Here is a 15,950-nt window from a genome sequence, read left to right on the forward strand (position 1 = left end):
TTCTCCCGTGGTCTCTGTGATCGTGTGCGCTCCTGGTTTTCCCATCTCTCTGGCCGCTCCCTTTCATTTTGTGTTGCTTTCAGTCCCACCCAGTTCTGAGTCTTCTCCTGTATTACTGGCTGCCAGGGAGCCTTTTTCAGTGGGTAAAGTTGATCCAATCACCCTCTGCTTAAAACCCGTCTATGATAAGAACAGGCGTAACTAGCCCATGCTGGTAAAAGTCAGAGTAATGGTTACCTCTGGGTAAGTAACCAATGGGTAGGGGAAGTGGGAATTGATTGCAAAAGGGAATGAGGGAGCCTTTCAGTGTGCTGGAAATAATTCTGTATCTTATTTTCAGTAGTGTTTCATGGGCCTCTGCAAATATTGAAATTCACTGAGGTTTCTATTCACTTCTCCCTTGAGTCTTGCCTCAGCGTTTTCCTCCTGTGAAACTCAGGCTGTCTGTGAGTGAAGACATGTAGGTCTTGCAGGCTCATGTAGGACAGTAAGCACAGGTCTCTCCTAATTCTTCATAGACCGTGTTGTCAGTGTATATCTGCTTCCCTCACTGGACTGGGAGCTCCCGGAGACCAGGAACCAGCCCTTTTCCGTTCCATTGCTCCCCCAGCACCTCGTGCAGCGACTGGCACGTAGGCCCCCGCTGAATGTCTGTTGAGTGATGAGTGCGAGTTCACTTTGTATTTGCTCTGAGCTTGGCCTTCTGTACTGAAAAGTCTCCCTCCCTCCAGCCTTCAGGATGTTTCCTCAGTGAGAGGAAGGCTGTTGGCAATGGCGGTGTTTGATACCCCGGAGGAGGCCTTCGGCGTCCTGCGTCCCGTCTGCATTCAGCTCACCAAAACGCAGACGGTGGAGAACGTGGAGCGTCTGCAGGCCCAGTTACAAGCCGTGAGTGACTCTGCCCTTCAGGAACTTCAGCAGTACATCCTCTTCCCTTTGCGATTTACCCTGAAGACCCCAGGCCCCAAAAGAGAGCGCTTGATCCAGAGCGTGGTGGAGTGCATCACCTTCGTCCTGTCTTCAACATGCGTCAAGGAACAAGACCTCCTCCAGGAGCTGTTCTCAGAGCTCTCTGCCTGCTTGTATTCGCCCAGCTCCCAGAAACCTGCAGCTGTGTCTGAGGAGCTGAAACTGGCTGTGGTCCGGGGCCTCGGCACGTTGATGCACTCGGCTTATGGGGACATCCTTCTGACTTTTTATGAGCCCTCCATTCTGCCTCGCTTAGGATTTGCCGTATCTTTGCTGTTGGGCCTCGCAGAACAGGAGAAATCCAAGGAAATTAAAATGGCTGCCCTAACGTGTTTGCAGGTTCTGCTCTTTCAGTGTGACTGTCAGGACCATCCCCGCACCTTGGATGAGCTTCAGCAGAAGCAGCTGGGGGATTTGTTTGCTTCCTTTTTACCTGGACTCTCCACTACCCTGACCAGAGTCATCACAGGAGACTTCAAACAGGGGCACAGCATCGTCGTGTCTTCCCTCAAGGTCTTTTACGAGACAGTGAGTTTCATTATGGCCGATGACCAGCTCAGAAGGGTCTCAGAGGTCCAGGCGAAGCCTGCTGTGGAGCGCAGAGTAGCGGAGCTGATGGTTCACAGGGAAGCCAGCTGGGTAAAAAATACTGGTGACAAGTTGACCATCCTTATTAAAAAGATAACGGAGTGCATTTCGGTCCACCCACACTGGAAGGTCAGGCTGGAGCTGATAGACTTTGTCGAGGCCCTTCTTTTAAAGTGCAGTCGGTCCTTGATCGAGTCAGCTGGTCCGCTTCTGAAGGCCCTGGTGAGTCTGGTAAACGATGAGAGTCCTGACGTCCAAGCCCAGTGCGATAAAGCCCTGAGGCGTTTCGCAGACGAGAAGGTGGTGGTGGGCAGCAGAGCCTTCGCTGACGTCCTATCAGAAAACCTGCACTCCCTGGCCACGTCCCTTCCCCGCCTGATGAGCTCCCAAGACGACCAGGGCCGATTCTCTACTCTCTCCCTGTTACTCGGGTACCTGAAACTCTTGGGCCCCAAAGTGGACTTTGTCCTCAACTCTGTGGCCCACCTCCAGCGCCTTTCCAAAGCGCTTATCCAAGTTCTGGAGTTAGACGTGGCCGATGTCAAAATTGTTGAAGAGCGGCGCTGGAACTCCGAACATCTGAGTGCTTCTCCAGAGACTCCAGCCACGAGGCCCTGGGCTCACATGCAGAGGAGATATTTCCGCTTCTTCACTGACGAGAGAGTTTTTCTGCTCTTAAGGCAGGTTTGTCAGCTGCTTGGTTTCTATGGGAACCTCTACTTGCTTGTGGATCACTTTATGGAGCTGTACCACGAGTCCGTGGTGTACCGGAAGCAGGCCGCCATGATCCTGAATGAACTGGTCGTGGGAGCTGCTGGGCTGGGGGTGGAGAATCTCCATGAAAAACACACTCCAGCCGACCCGGAGGAGCTGAGGGAGATTGTGACCTCCATACTTGAAGTATACACGAGCCAAGAAAACTGGTATTTGGTCACTTGCGTGGAAGCTGAAGACGTGGGAGAAGAGCGGATGATGAGGTGGACAGGCCTTCAGGCCCTCGCTTCTGGTGCACACACCTGCCAGCCTACCTCTTCTCCTGCATTCTCAAGGCCGAGTCCCACAGTCTGCTCCATGAACAGCAACATCTGGCAGATATGCATCCAGTTGGAAGGGATCGGCCACTTCGCACACGCATTAGGGAAGGACTTCCGTTTGCTCTTGATGTCAGCCCTCTATCCAGTACTGGAGAAGGCTGGAGACCAAACCCTGATCATCAGTCAGGCGGCCATTGGCACCATGACGGACATCTGCCAGGCTTGTGGCTACGACTCCCTACAGCACCTGATCAATGAGAATTCCGACTATTTGGTGAACGGGATCTCTTTAAACCTGCGTCATCTCTCTCTGCACCCCCACACCCCGAAGGTCCTGGAAGTCATGCTGCAGAACTCAGATGTGAGCCTGCTTCCTTTGGTGGCAGACGTGATTCAAGATGTCTTGGCCACCCTGGACCAATTTTATGATAAGAGAGCTGCAACTTTTGTCAGTGTCCTGCACGCCCTGATGGCAGCGTTAGGTAAATTGAGAGCCCTTTTTAATGCTGATGGGAGGGAAGGACTAGTATCCTTATTTGCTGCATCTTGTTTTCTTTTGTTTGTTTATTTGTGGTTATGCTATGGAGGACATTATTTCATTACTTGTATAGTTGTTTATCTGGTCCCACATGTTATGCTAGGGTTCCATTGCTTATGTTTTTATGCTTGTAACAGTCTCTTCCATCCCAAGGGGCTCAACGCCCCTGCTCTATCCCAGGGACATAAACCCTGCACACTGTAAACGTTATTTTTATTTTACAGAGAAGGAGAACTAAAGTTCAGTGAGCTCCTACTTAGCCGAGGTCACACAATTAATAAGGAGGAAAGTCAGGATTTATGACGACTTTGTTCTCTTCAGTATATCAGACTGCTTCTGACAGTGTTTAGAGTTAGCAGTATCTTTGCTAATGGAGAACAGAACTGGCATGAATTATTCAGTCCACAGATAATCCAGAACAGTACTGTCCAACAGAGCTTTCTGTGACGGTGGAAATGTTCGTTATCTGTTCTGCCCAGTACAGTAACTACATGCAGCAAGTGGAGCTGAGGGACTGAATAATTTTCATCTGGATAGCCGCGCGTGGCTAGCGACTGCCGCGTCAGAGCAGGCCTGCGAACTTTCCTTAACCTTTTAATTGTATGAGTTCATTTGGATTTCTCTCCTTCCCTTTGACCTTGTTGGCTGTCTGTTGGGTTAGCCACCATTAAAATGGCAAAGTTTTGGACTCTAAGAACGAGTCCCTCCACTGGATAGTCCATCTTTGCATGGAAAAATAAAAAACTGAAAAACGAGCTATATACATGAGCTCCTTTTATCCAAAGAACATACATCCAGTATTTATTTCAGTACTGCTAGTAGCTGCCAAAGTAAGTGGAAAGGTCGCTGACCTCCTTCTGTCAGCTGACAAAGCCAAGACTGCATAAGCAAAGTTTCTCAATGAAATGACTGAACAGGGACAGTCTTCTGCCCTGTAGCTGATACCGAAGCCAACGTTCATTCATGAACATATAATGTAAATGTTCTTTGATTCATTCGTTAAATAAAGGGTGCCTGTTAGGTGTCAGACACTGTGCTAAATAATCAGGGTACAGCAGTGAACAAGACGGATAAACTCAAGGAGCTTTCCTGCTACTGTGAGAGGGTAACAGGAACAGTAGCAGAGCGGTCAGGAAGGGCTTCTCGGAAGAAGGGACATTATAGCTATGACCCAAAGTTTGAGAAGGGCTCATCATGGAGCTGTCATGTCCTTTTCAGGGATTTTAAGAATATTCAGGCCAAGCGAATAGCAGTTGTAAAGGCCTGGAGGGAAGAAAGGGCTTGGGGTCTTTGGAGAATGGGAGAGAGGTCACTGCTGAGAGAGTGACACCAGATGAAATTGAAAGGGTGGGTAAATGTGAATCCCACAGGCCTTGTAGACCAAAGGAAGGAGTAGAGGTTGTATTTTGCACCCACGAAGAAGCCTGTGTCCTGGGCTAGTCACTGGGATAGCAGCGATGACCAAGGAGAACCTGGTCCCTGCCCTCGTGGAAGTGCAGCTAACACTGGCTGACTATTTATAGATTTTAGATTATGAAAGGCTTCCATGGCCCAAATATTCCAGGGCCCAGACTCCCGCCCTCAGTGCTTTGGAGAACTCTACTGTCTTAATTTGAGTTTTAAAAAATATATTAAGAAAAGGCCTATTAAAAATATCCTCGGGGACTTCCCTGACAGTCCAGTGGTTAAGACTCCGTGCATCCAACGCAGGGGTCGCAGGTTTGATCCCTGGTTGAGGAACTAAGGTCTCATATGCTGTGCGGCACACACACACTCATGGTAGTTCTGCCTGCTCAATTGTGTCGGACTCTTTGTGACCCTTTGGACTGTAGCCCACCATGCTTCTCTGTCCATGGGATTATTCAGGCAAGAATATTGGAATGGGTCACCATTTCCTCCTCTAGGGAGTCTTTTGGACCCAGGGATCAAACCCTCTTCTTCCTGTATTTCCTGCATTGCTGATGGATTCTTTATCCGCTGAGCCATAAAGAAAGGCCAAAGTGTTTTAGTCACTCAGTCATGTCTGAATCTTTGCAACCTCATGGACTGTAACCTGCCAGGCTCCTCTGTCTATGGAATTATATATATATATATATATATATTCTCTCAGGAGATATCTCATTTTGGGCCTTGAAAATGGAATTGCCTTGGATTGCCAGTGTCTTTGATCATTTCTAAAGGAGGGATCCGTGTATAGCACCCTTTCCTTAAATTGTAGAAAGGAAAATGAGGATGGCAAAAGCTTGACTTGAGAACAACCTAGGAAAAGCTGCAAAAGTGGGGATAGCTATTCCAGAAGTTTCAAAATAACCCAGACAACACTTGCATTTTGAATGGTAAGCAGTACTGTGGGGAATGAATCAGCCCCACATGAAGCAAAGTAGCATTGTCTGCTAGCTTTTCTTCTTGTCATCGAATTGTCTAACTGATGGTCACATTCTCTTAAGATGGGAGTGGAAGTGTGGTCTCAGGGAACTTCTGAAAGGTTTTAAAAGAACCCAGTATGCCTTTTAGGAAACCGAGTTACCGTAAGCACAGCGTTTCACACTCATTGACTAAAAAGCCATAAAGTTCCATAGTGAAGGCAAGAACTGTCAGTTAAATTACTGCTTAGCACCAGCTACTAGTTGGCTAATTATTTGTAACAGCAACAAAAAATTGAGTCTCTTTGAAAAATGAGAAAGCATCCATGCCACACACCTTGACCCCCTGAAGAACTTGCCACATCCATACACAGAGTTGCCGTATTGTTTTGATGGCCGCATGGTGTTCTGCTGCATAGCTGCACCGTGATTTAAGCAGTCCTTTCTTGGTGGACATTTTGTTTGTTCTGATCTTTTTGCTCCCCTCCAAAAATGCTTCAGTGAGTATCTTTGTAGATCATTTTGGACATATCTAAGTGTATCTATAGGGTAAATTCCTAAGACAATTGCTGGCTTAGAGAGTGTTACATTTAAGTCTTTGATAGAAAGATACAGTTTCAAGTTGCTCTGTAAAGAGGTTACACCAATTTAAACTCCCATCAGCAGTATAAGAGAGCAGCAATTTTGCCACCCCCCACCCACCCTGTATATTACCTTAGCTTTTTGATCTTTGCTAATCCAGTAGGAGAAAAATTGCACCTTATTATAGTTTAATTTGCATTAAGAGTGAGGTTGAGCTTCTTTTCATATGTTTAAAAGCCATTTGTGAGCAAAGACTTTTTAATGTCTGGCAGTAGCCTTAAATCTAGAAAATAGTCTTTGCAGCGTGTCTGCTTTCAGCAGTGTAAATGCTGGGTACTGGCTTTAACCCATTGGGAATGCAGTCCCTCAGAGTACATTAAGGACAGGTTTATGTCTGGGCGTTGAAGCATTGGCATAATTGATCCCTTTATGTCGGAACCTTCAAATACTGAGCCAGGGGTTCTCATGTCCAGCATTCGCTCTCTGCCACTCCCAGTTGCCTGGCCCTGGCATAGCCCATCTGCTACTACTGTGACTCTTTGCAGATACTCCTTGATAGAAAGGAGATTGTTGCTGTTGTTGTAGGAGTTGCTAAGTTGTGTCTGACTCTTTGTGACCCCATGGACTGCAACCTGCCAGGCTCCTCTGTCCATGGGATGTCCCAGGCAAGAATACTGGAGCAGGTTGCCTTTTCCTTCTCCAGGGAATCTTCCTGACCCAGGGATCGAACCCACGTCTCCTCCTTTGGCAGGTGGATTCTTTACCGATGAGCCACCAGGGAAGCAGAAAGATTCAGTTCAGTTCAGTTCAGTTCAGTCGCTCAGTTGTGTCCGACTCTCCGCGACCCCATGAATCACAGCACGCCAGGCCTCCCTGTCCATCACCAACTCCCGGAGTACACTCAAACTCATGTCCACAGAGTCGGTGATGCCATCCAGCCATCTCATTCTCCATCGTCCCCTTCTCCTCCAACCCCCAACCTTTCCCAGCATCAGAGTCTTTTCCAGTGAGTAGCAGGTGCCAAAGGTCATCAGAGACTTTCCCCTGCTGTCTGCAAAAGGAGGACAAAAATTCAGGCTACAGGGCTTTCTTATTGTTTTGTTCTTTAAGTATTAAGTGCCATTTTTGAAATGAAGCCCTGGGGAACCCCAATATATAAAAAGAGTTAAAACTAGAGCAGTGGTGGCCACCGAAGGCGTAGAAACCCTGTTCCCACCCTTTAACCTGCTGTCTCTGGGTGCCCTTCTTCTTGTGACCCTGAGACATTTCTGCAGAGCCCTAGGGCTCCTCAAGGCACAGTTTGAAAACCACTGATTTGGTACCATTTGAAGTGTATTCCGTGGTGACACATCAAAAGTATTGGAGGATCACTGAAGAAGGAAAAGCTTTGGAGAGAAAATGCCAGCCTTCTGAAGCATTTTGTATCAAATACCTGTGTGAGACTTGTTAGTTCTCAAGGCTCTGCTGAACCTCTCTTCTGCTGATGAGCAATGTAGTCTGCACTCAGAATTTTGTCTCTTGTAGCTGTCCTTCAGTCTAGCATATTTATTCATTCAGCATGTGTTTTGAGCATCCACTCCATGCTGGGCAGATTGACTTTACAGGGGTGATCACTGGAGCACAATGTCTATTGTGGGAGATTCAGACACTAAACAATACATACAAAGTAAATACAGTAACTGCAAATGGTGATGAGCTGAAATGAAAGAACATGTCTAATATAGCATATGAGAGACTGAAGTTGGGATGGGGTACGGGAGTCAAGGGATGGCTTTACTGGGTGAGGTGTATTTGTATTGAGATATGAAAAGTGAGTTGGAATTAACCAGGTATGACATAGGGGGTGAAAGTATTCCAGACAATGAGAACAGCACGTGCAGAAGTTCACAGGCAGGAGGACGCCTGACAGATTGGAGGGACCAGAAGATGGTCAGTGAACAGGCAGCCAGGAGTGGTTAGAAGAGAAGATTGGAGAGAGGCAGAGACTGGATCCTGTGGTGGCCACACGGGCCACAGCAAAGAGCTTACTCTAGGTAGAAGGCACTAATGCCTACTGTCAGTGACCAAGGTGATCGTATAACACTTTATTTACAGTTCAGTGGTTCCCAGATGCAGGTCATCTCAGGCAACTCCAGGAGCAACGTGTAGGGGAAGAGGGAAGTTCTTTGAGCCAGAGACCAGCAAGTCTTGAGAAAGGCCTTGAGAACCCCACAGCAGCTGAAGACATTGAACAGTTCGTGCTGAACTACCTCAAGGAAAAGGATTTAGCAGCTGGGAATGTCTCAGATCTCGAGAATGAAGACGGTAACTATCATTTATTTTGGCTTCAACTGTTTTGTTTGTTTTTTTTCTTTTTGAAACAGGTTATTGTAAAAACAATGAAACATCGTTAGAGAAAGTTTGGAAATAAGAAGCGTCATTCATAAGCCCACCTAGCTAACGTAGGCATTCTCACTTTGTCTGTTGTCTTTTCCATCCTTTTCTGTTGCACGCCTGTTTTTATTTGATTGCAGCCACAGTTGAAATGTATGATACCCTTTCTGCATTTAGTTATATAAGAAGGAACTCTTCACGTTGCTATGGAGTTTTCATAATTAATGTTTTAATAGCTGCTACTAAGCATCCATTCCCCTGTGGGAAGTTTAGGTTGCTTCTAGCTTTTCACTCTGATAAACAGTGCTTCAGTGTATGATTCTGTGCATGTGACCTTTTCTTTCCTTTGCATATTTCTTTATAAATCCCAGAAGTGGGATTTCTAGGTCAAGGATACGAACATTATTTTACGCCTGCCAAATTGCCTTCCAGAAAGGTTGTGTCAATTTACGCCTTCCCTTTAGCAGTACAGGATTAATACTGGTTTCACCACAGCCTTGCCAACAACGTCTATCGCCAGTTTTACTTCTCGCTGAATCAGACTGGTTCTGGTTATTTCACTTTGCGTGTCTTTGATCACTAGAAAGGTCGAACATCTTTCTGCATGCATCTTTCCTAACAGTTTTTTTTTCTTACGCCCATTATCTTTTCATACGCTTTGTCCATTTATTTTATTTATTGGTAGGAGGAGATTCCAGTGTTTCTCTTACCAACTGATATGATAAAGAAGAAAGGAGTTTAGGCTAGTTGAAGCTCTGGCCTGTTGTTTTATTCACAAGCTCAATCTGGAGCTTCAGGTCACGGAAGGATTAATAAATTATTAGAATCTCCTCTGCAAACATAAAATGCCAAGTCATAATGAGCTTGGTGGTCTCAGAACTATCCTAAATCGAACTGAGTCCCAAATTAGTTTGTTAGGTTGGAGTTGAGCAGATTTCTCTCTTTTTTTTTTTGGCAATCTCTACTCTGAGGCTCTGGTGAACTGAAGCCAATACTTTTTCAGGATAACAGGAAATAGTTCAATACAGCTAACTACAACAAATTCCTTCTAAATAACAGGGAAGCATCACAACCAAGTAACAATTTATGCAGAGCTGAGTTGTTTTTCTCTCCAAAAACAGAATTTTCTGATCAGAAATCCATCCAGCTTTTTCTTCTCCATTTTGTTTCTGGAGCCAACCCAATACTTGTAAACTACACCCCTTGCCCAAGCCTAGAAACCATGAAGGAGAGGCATCTTGATCCCTGGTAATCCAGATTGGCCATTCCTGTTTGAAATTCTAGCATCGTCCCTGAATCCATTCTTTCACGATTAGGAACTTCTGGTTCTAGTTGATATTCGCCAGGAGAAGAGTGAATGAATCAAATCTTTCTTCCAATAGCAAGAATCCACAGCTCTCAGATAGCATTCCACAGTAGGTGAATTTCAAACAACCAGTCCTCCTCTAGAAGTAGAGCACAGCCTTGTCATTCTTACCATTATCATTCATCAAGTACACACCACACACTTGGCATTATAAGGAATGTTTAGATTGATAGTGGTTTGACGTGGGTTTTTTGTTTTAGCCATAAGCGCACCTGGGGTATCTGAGGCCTGAAACCTTTCACTAGGAAATCCAAGCATCCTATAAACACATTTTCCTTCATCTTTTTCAGCATTGTTAGAGACAGATGTGGACTCTTAAGATTCTGTTTTTCCAGCAGTGGAAACTGAAATGGAAGAAAGTTAAGGGAGTAATGCTCAGCTCCATGGAAATGAGCACAGCTGATATTGAGGATCAGTGGGGAGGCTCGAGGCTATAAGCAGAGGGAGGAAGAATTTCAGGGAAGGAATTTTGGTCTGGGTGTCACGCTACTCAAGTGTTTTTTGTTTTAATTTACAAACTTACACTTATCTCATGCAATGTAGCACTCCAGGCAGTGAAAATAAATAACTGGTGGCATTCATCTCATTTAATTCTCTCAACAAGCCAATGAGATATACATGCTTTATCCCCATTTTTTTTAGAGGTAACATGGGGTGAGAGGAGCTGCTAGTAGGATGTGGAGGCAAGACTATTCCTCTGACCAAACCCCATCATTGTATATTGCACCAAGCTGCCCTGGTGCTATCCCTCATACCAGGATGCACAAGGCTTGCTCTTGGCCCTCAAAGAGCTTCCAGGCTGGTAGAGAAGACAGACACATACCCCCTTAGTCAAAAGGAGAGGAAAGAGAATAAAGGGCCAGAGGCCCAGCAGGTAACTGCCCAGCCTCAGGGCTCCCAATTAGAACCTTGCCCTCTTATGTTTTTATTTTAAATATTTATGAATGGCAACTTAGAAAAGGCTAATGGTATAGGGAAAAAATAAAAATCATTATCTCGTGACCCCATCTCTGTTAATATTTTGTACTTCCTCCTGTCTTTATATAAAACTTTATATAATAGTATTCACACTGTGTATGCAGTTTTGTATCCTGCGTTTCTCTTTCTAACACAATGTTATTTCATAAACATTTTCCCTTGTCCTTAAAGCCCTTGATAAACACAAATTTTCAGGCCTTCATAACATGCCATTCATTCTATGGATCATACTATGGTTTATGTAACCATCCCCCTACAGTGGACATGGAGGGTTTCCCCCCAGTGTTTAGCTGTTAGAGGTAATACTTTGGTGAATATCTGGACTCAGAGCTTGACCCACCTTTTTTACATGGTTTCCTTGGGATCAGTTCCTCGACGTTTTCCCTCTAAAGTCTTACTCCAGATCTGAGGTTGGGAGGTTAAGTTGAGGTACGGCATCTCTCAGAAAACACTGCCCCCAGTTATCCTTTTTTTCCAGAGGAGCAGTCAGACCTTCCCGAAATGGAGGGGGATGACACCGGTCCCCATATGGAGCCACCACTGCCGATGCAGATCCAAATAGCCACGGACGTGATGGAGCGCTGCATCCACTTGATGTCAGATAAAAGCCTGAAAATCCGCTTGAAGGTCAGTGTGCAGCCCTACCCCTGCGTTCACAGAGCAGCGGGGTGAGGTTTGGTCTGCGGGCAGTGACTGCAGGGTGAGCAGGAGCCACCCTTATCTCCGGTGCCTGTGTGGTGGCCAAGAGAAGGCCTCAGGAGGAATTTATCTGTGGGATGCCATCTTAGTCTTTCTGTATCGACCCAGATGCCAAAAGGGAGCCGAGTCTCCTTGGTGGAATTAAAAAGCACAAAGTTTCAGAGAGTCGTCGCATCTCCAAGGGGGAAAAAAAAAGTCATAAGCTTTAGGAAGGGTATCATTTTCTGTGCTGACTTAATGTGGGACACAGGTTTTAATACTTTAAAGTGGTCATTCTTCCAAGCCTGACTGTAGCCCTTATCTCTGTTTCTGCTTCCATTCTCATCCTAGGCCAAGCATCAACACTTTTCTTAATCTTACATCCTCGCTTGCTGGCAGTTTCTGAAGCAGCCTCCCCATCAGCAAGGACTTAAACTATACAGTAGTGATTCTGATAACAGACTGGGGGCGTGGGGGCAGGGTGAGCATAGGCTACACAGCTTTCAGATCACCTGGGGGCAGATCTGACACCCAGAGGAAAGCACAGCCTGACCCGCTCCTGCCTACCCCCAGGCAGGAGTGAGAAACACAGCCGCCTCCATGAATTACTGATAGTGATGAGGGCACTTCGCCCTGACCAGGGGCAGTGGGCTGGGAAACCCTGGCCCACAGATTACTTCAAACTTCAGCATCTGGGTTTTGTGGGACGTGTTTGGTCTTCCCAGAGATACTTCTTAGTATTTTCTGTTCCATTCAGGAGTCATTTTTCAGGTGCCTTTTGTCAGTGATGTCTGGTTGATACATTAACAGACTGTCTTCCCTCTTCTGGACACTTTGTAGCAGCCATGTGTGAAAATGAAAGTTGCTCCATCATGTCGGAGTCTTTGTGACCCCATGGACTATATAGTCCATGAAATTCTCCAGGCCAGAACGCTGGACTGGGTAGTCTTTCCCTTCTCCAGGGGATCTTCCCAGCCCAGGAATTGAACCCAGGTCTCCTGCATTGCAGGCGGATTCTCTACCAGCTGAGCCACAAGGGAAGCCCAGTTGCCATGTAAACACTGTAGCTATGGAGTACATCAGCACTGGGGTCAAATCAGCATCAGTTCAGTTCAGTTCAGTTCAGTCGCTCAGTCGTGTCCAACTCTTTGCAACCCCATGAACCACAGCACGCCAGGCCTCCCTGTCCATCACCAACTCCCGGAGTTCACTCAAACTCATATCCATCGAGTCGGTGATGCCATCCAACCATCTCATTCTCTGTTGTCCCCTTCTCCTCCTGCCCCAATCCCTCCCAGCATCAGAGTCTTTTCCAGTGAGTCAACTCATCGCATGAGGTGGCCAAAGTATTGGAGTTTCAGCTTTAGCATCAGTCCTTCCCGAGTTCAAATCCTGGCTGTGCCCCTCACTAGCCATGTCATCTAGAGTAGATCAGTGTACCTTTTTGAGCATCTTCTGCTTCATCTGTAAAGTAGAGATGATAGTAACCTACCTCACTGAGTTGTTGGCCATAAATAAAAAACAGCATCAGGTGTGGCATTTATACCCATTCACTTACTCGCTCAGCACTTCTTGAGGACTGCTACAGATCAGACAGAGGGTATGTAGAAGGAAATGAAGCAGACATGATCCCTGTCTTCATGGACATTTCTGTCTTTCGAGGGGAAAGAGGTGATGCACAAATACACACATGTACGTGGAGGAAATGCTGCAAAGGTAGGAAGAGGCTCTGTGAAAGAAAATTCAGCCCTGTAGTAAATGTGTTTGGGAACCTACTCTCCCATGGCCTGTTGAATAAGAGGGAGCTTACGTTCTGATTTAGGCCAGGTTGTTGGGTGATGTTTAAGCTTAAAGGCTGAGAAGGAACCAGCCCTGCAGGAGTGAAAGGGAGAAGAAGAACACTCCAGGCAGAAGGGGGAAAACATGCATCTTTGAGTCAATGAAGTATGGTGTAACTTGCTCAGTTAGTGACAGAACACAAATCCAAAGCGTCAGTGATCCCAAAGCCTTTTCCCCCTGAGTACTACCCTGCTCTCCTGAGGCTTCTCTTCTTCCCCTAACTATTCAGCCCTCAAGGGCAGGGCCTGTTTTTGTTCTGTTTCTGATCCAGTCTTCCTATGACCAGCACATACTAGGCATCCAATCTGCGTTTCCTGCAGACCTCACTCTGTCTTCCTAACTCACATATGCACCCTCACCTCCTCTGTGCTGGGGGAAAGCCTGCCCTGGTCATCATGGTAACTGCTGCCTGTGACCCTGAGCAGGCCGTCTGTCTTCAGTGAACTTTAATACATGAGAGATCAGGAGACGTAGTTTCAGGAAAGGTAAAAAACCCAATTGACATCTACCCCAGACCTCTCTTCTGAGGTCGACCGGTGTCCCAGCTGCCTATTTGACCTCTCTACTTAGAGGTAACAGAACCCGATCTCCCTTAGCCCCCTCCTAGTTTCCTCCCCCTCCCCTATTCCTGTCTCATAAAGCTGCACCTGCATCTATTCAGTTGCTAAGCCTGAATCAAGCAACACTTTTTAATACTTCTTTTCACCTCCCCAAAGAGCAAGTCCTTCAGCAGTTTAAGCCATTTCATCTCCAAAACAGATCTCAAACGCTTCACATCCCTGCCTCTGTCTCCACCATGTGGCCGTGTGACTCCACCCCCACGCCACCCAAGTGGACATATGTCTTGTCTTCCTCCAGGGCCTCCTCACTTCTTCTCGCTCCCACTTCAAGTCCCCTCTCCACTCAGCAACCAGAGTGACCTTTTAAAAACATGAATTGTATCATATCATGTTCCTGAACATTCCCCTGGCTCCCCACCGCATTTAGTACCAGATAAAAAAGTCTTAACGTGATGCCTTCATGGTCAAGCCCCATCTTACCCCTCCTCTGTCACGCTCCATACTGCCCTGCTCTAGTTTCTTTTTAATTTTATTTATTCATTTATTCGGGTGTACCGGGTCTTAGTTGCTGCATGCGAGATCTTTGTTGTATTATGTGAGATCTAGTTTCCTGACCAGGCATCAGACTCAAGCACCCTGCATTTGGAGTGCCGAGCCTTAGTCACTGGACCACCAGGGAAGTCCCAACCCTTCCGTTCTTTATGTGACTAGCTCCTGCTCATCCTTTATGCCTCCTTGTAGAAGTTACTACGTTGTTTCTGCCTTGCTCATCTCCTTACAGCAACCCTGCAAGAAAGATACTGACATCCCCACTTTTGACAGAGGAGGAAGACAGCCCAACAGCCCTCCCAGCAGTTTGTATGGTGTAGATTCCTCCCTTTAGTGTCTTTGCATTTCCCGCTTGACTTTGTCCTTCGTAGCACTCATCACAATTGGCAATCATTCATCCCTTTTTTTGTCTTAGCTAAGGTCTAAGACCGTGGGTCTTTCCCCAGTTGACCATAAGCCCCCCATGAAGGCAAGGAAACATATGTATTATGAACGTATGTATTTTGTCCCTGTGTACCTCCCACCCAGTATACCTCCCCGGTGCTTGGCATGTGGTCAGGAACTCATGAATATTTATTTGACTTATGAGTGTCTAAGCTTTATTCTTTTTAAGTGGCGACTTGATCGCAGATATTTGGTTTCAAGCCTTTACAGTCTGCTGCAATCACGTCCTTTTCCCTTTCAGGTCCTAGATGTGCTGGATCTGTGCGTGGTTGTTCTGCAGTCCCACAAGAACCAGCTGCTTCCCTTGGCTCATCGGGCCTGGCCCTCGCTCGTACACCGACTCACCAATGATGACCCCCTGGCGGTACTCAGAGCCTTCAAGGTACCGCACTGGTGCCCAACTGCCATCAGTCATAGGGATGGGGGGATGTAAGCTGGAAGCTCAGCAGTGTTTTGGGAGGATTGGTTCTCTTTTTATCTGATGTGACCTACTACACCTTGAAGAAAGTACAGAAAAATAAGAAAGCACAGAGAAAAAAAATGAAAGTCAATTTCCTTTTGAATTTGAAGCAGAATGAGTGAGCTAGTAGATGAAAGGGCCACCAGTATCCACTGAGCACCTCCTGTGCCCCAGGCAGCATGCTTGGGAATTCTCCATGTGTGAGCTCATCTCCTTACAACACCCTTGCAAGGAAGATACTAACACCCCCATCTTTGACAGAGAAGGAAACAAGCCCAGAGATATTAAGGAACTTTCTCAAGATCACACAGCTAGGGACTTCCCTGGTGGTCCAGTGGTTAAGAATCCGCCTGCCAATGTAGGAGACACAGGTTCGATTCCTGGTCCCGGAAGATCCCACATACCTCAGGGCAGCTAAGCCCTTGCACCACAACTACTGAACCCACAGTCTAGGGCCCATGCTGCACAGCAAGAGAAGCCACCACAATGAGAAGCCCACACACCGCAACTAGAGGGTAGCCCCCCGCTCACCACAACTGGAGAAAGCCCTCACACAGCAGTAAACACCCAGAACAGTCAAAATTCAAAACAAAGATCACACAGATAGTAAGTGATAGAACCTGAATCTG

At 46.5% G+C, this 15,950-nt stretch overlaps 1 protein-coding gene across 2 annotated transcripts in view; it reads left to right on the plus strand.

The window, feature by feature from the left end:
* Nucleotides 1–15,950, plus strand: part of TTI1 (TELO2 interacting protein 1) — a 45,936-nt gene that overhangs the window by 11,764 nt on the left and 18,222 nt on the right. The window contains exons 2-5 of one of the 2 annotated variants that reach the window (XM_055437198.2): nucleotides 732–3,073; nucleotides 8,184–8,378; nucleotides 11,270–11,418; nucleotides 15,103–15,243. In XM_055437198.2, coding sequence (XP_055293173.2) covers nucleotides 772–3,073; nucleotides 8,184–8,378; nucleotides 11,270–11,418; nucleotides 15,103–15,243 — 2,787 coding nt within the window. In that variant the 5' untranslated portion in view covers nucleotides 732–771. Of the gene's footprint in view, nucleotides 1–731; nucleotides 3,074–8,168; nucleotides 8,379–11,269; nucleotides 11,419–15,102; nucleotides 15,244–15,950 lie in introns of both variants that reach the window. The other variant, XM_055437193.2, reaches the window with a different exon arrangement.

This window comes from Moschus berezovskii, chromosome 15, assembly GCF_049115385.1.
Source record: "Moschus berezovskii isolate FMDL1 chromosome 15, NW_MosBer_1.0, whole genome shotgun sequence".
In the NCBI taxonomy this organism is placed as follows: Eukaryota; Metazoa; Chordata; class Mammalia; order Artiodactyla; family Moschidae; genus Moschus; species Moschus berezovskii.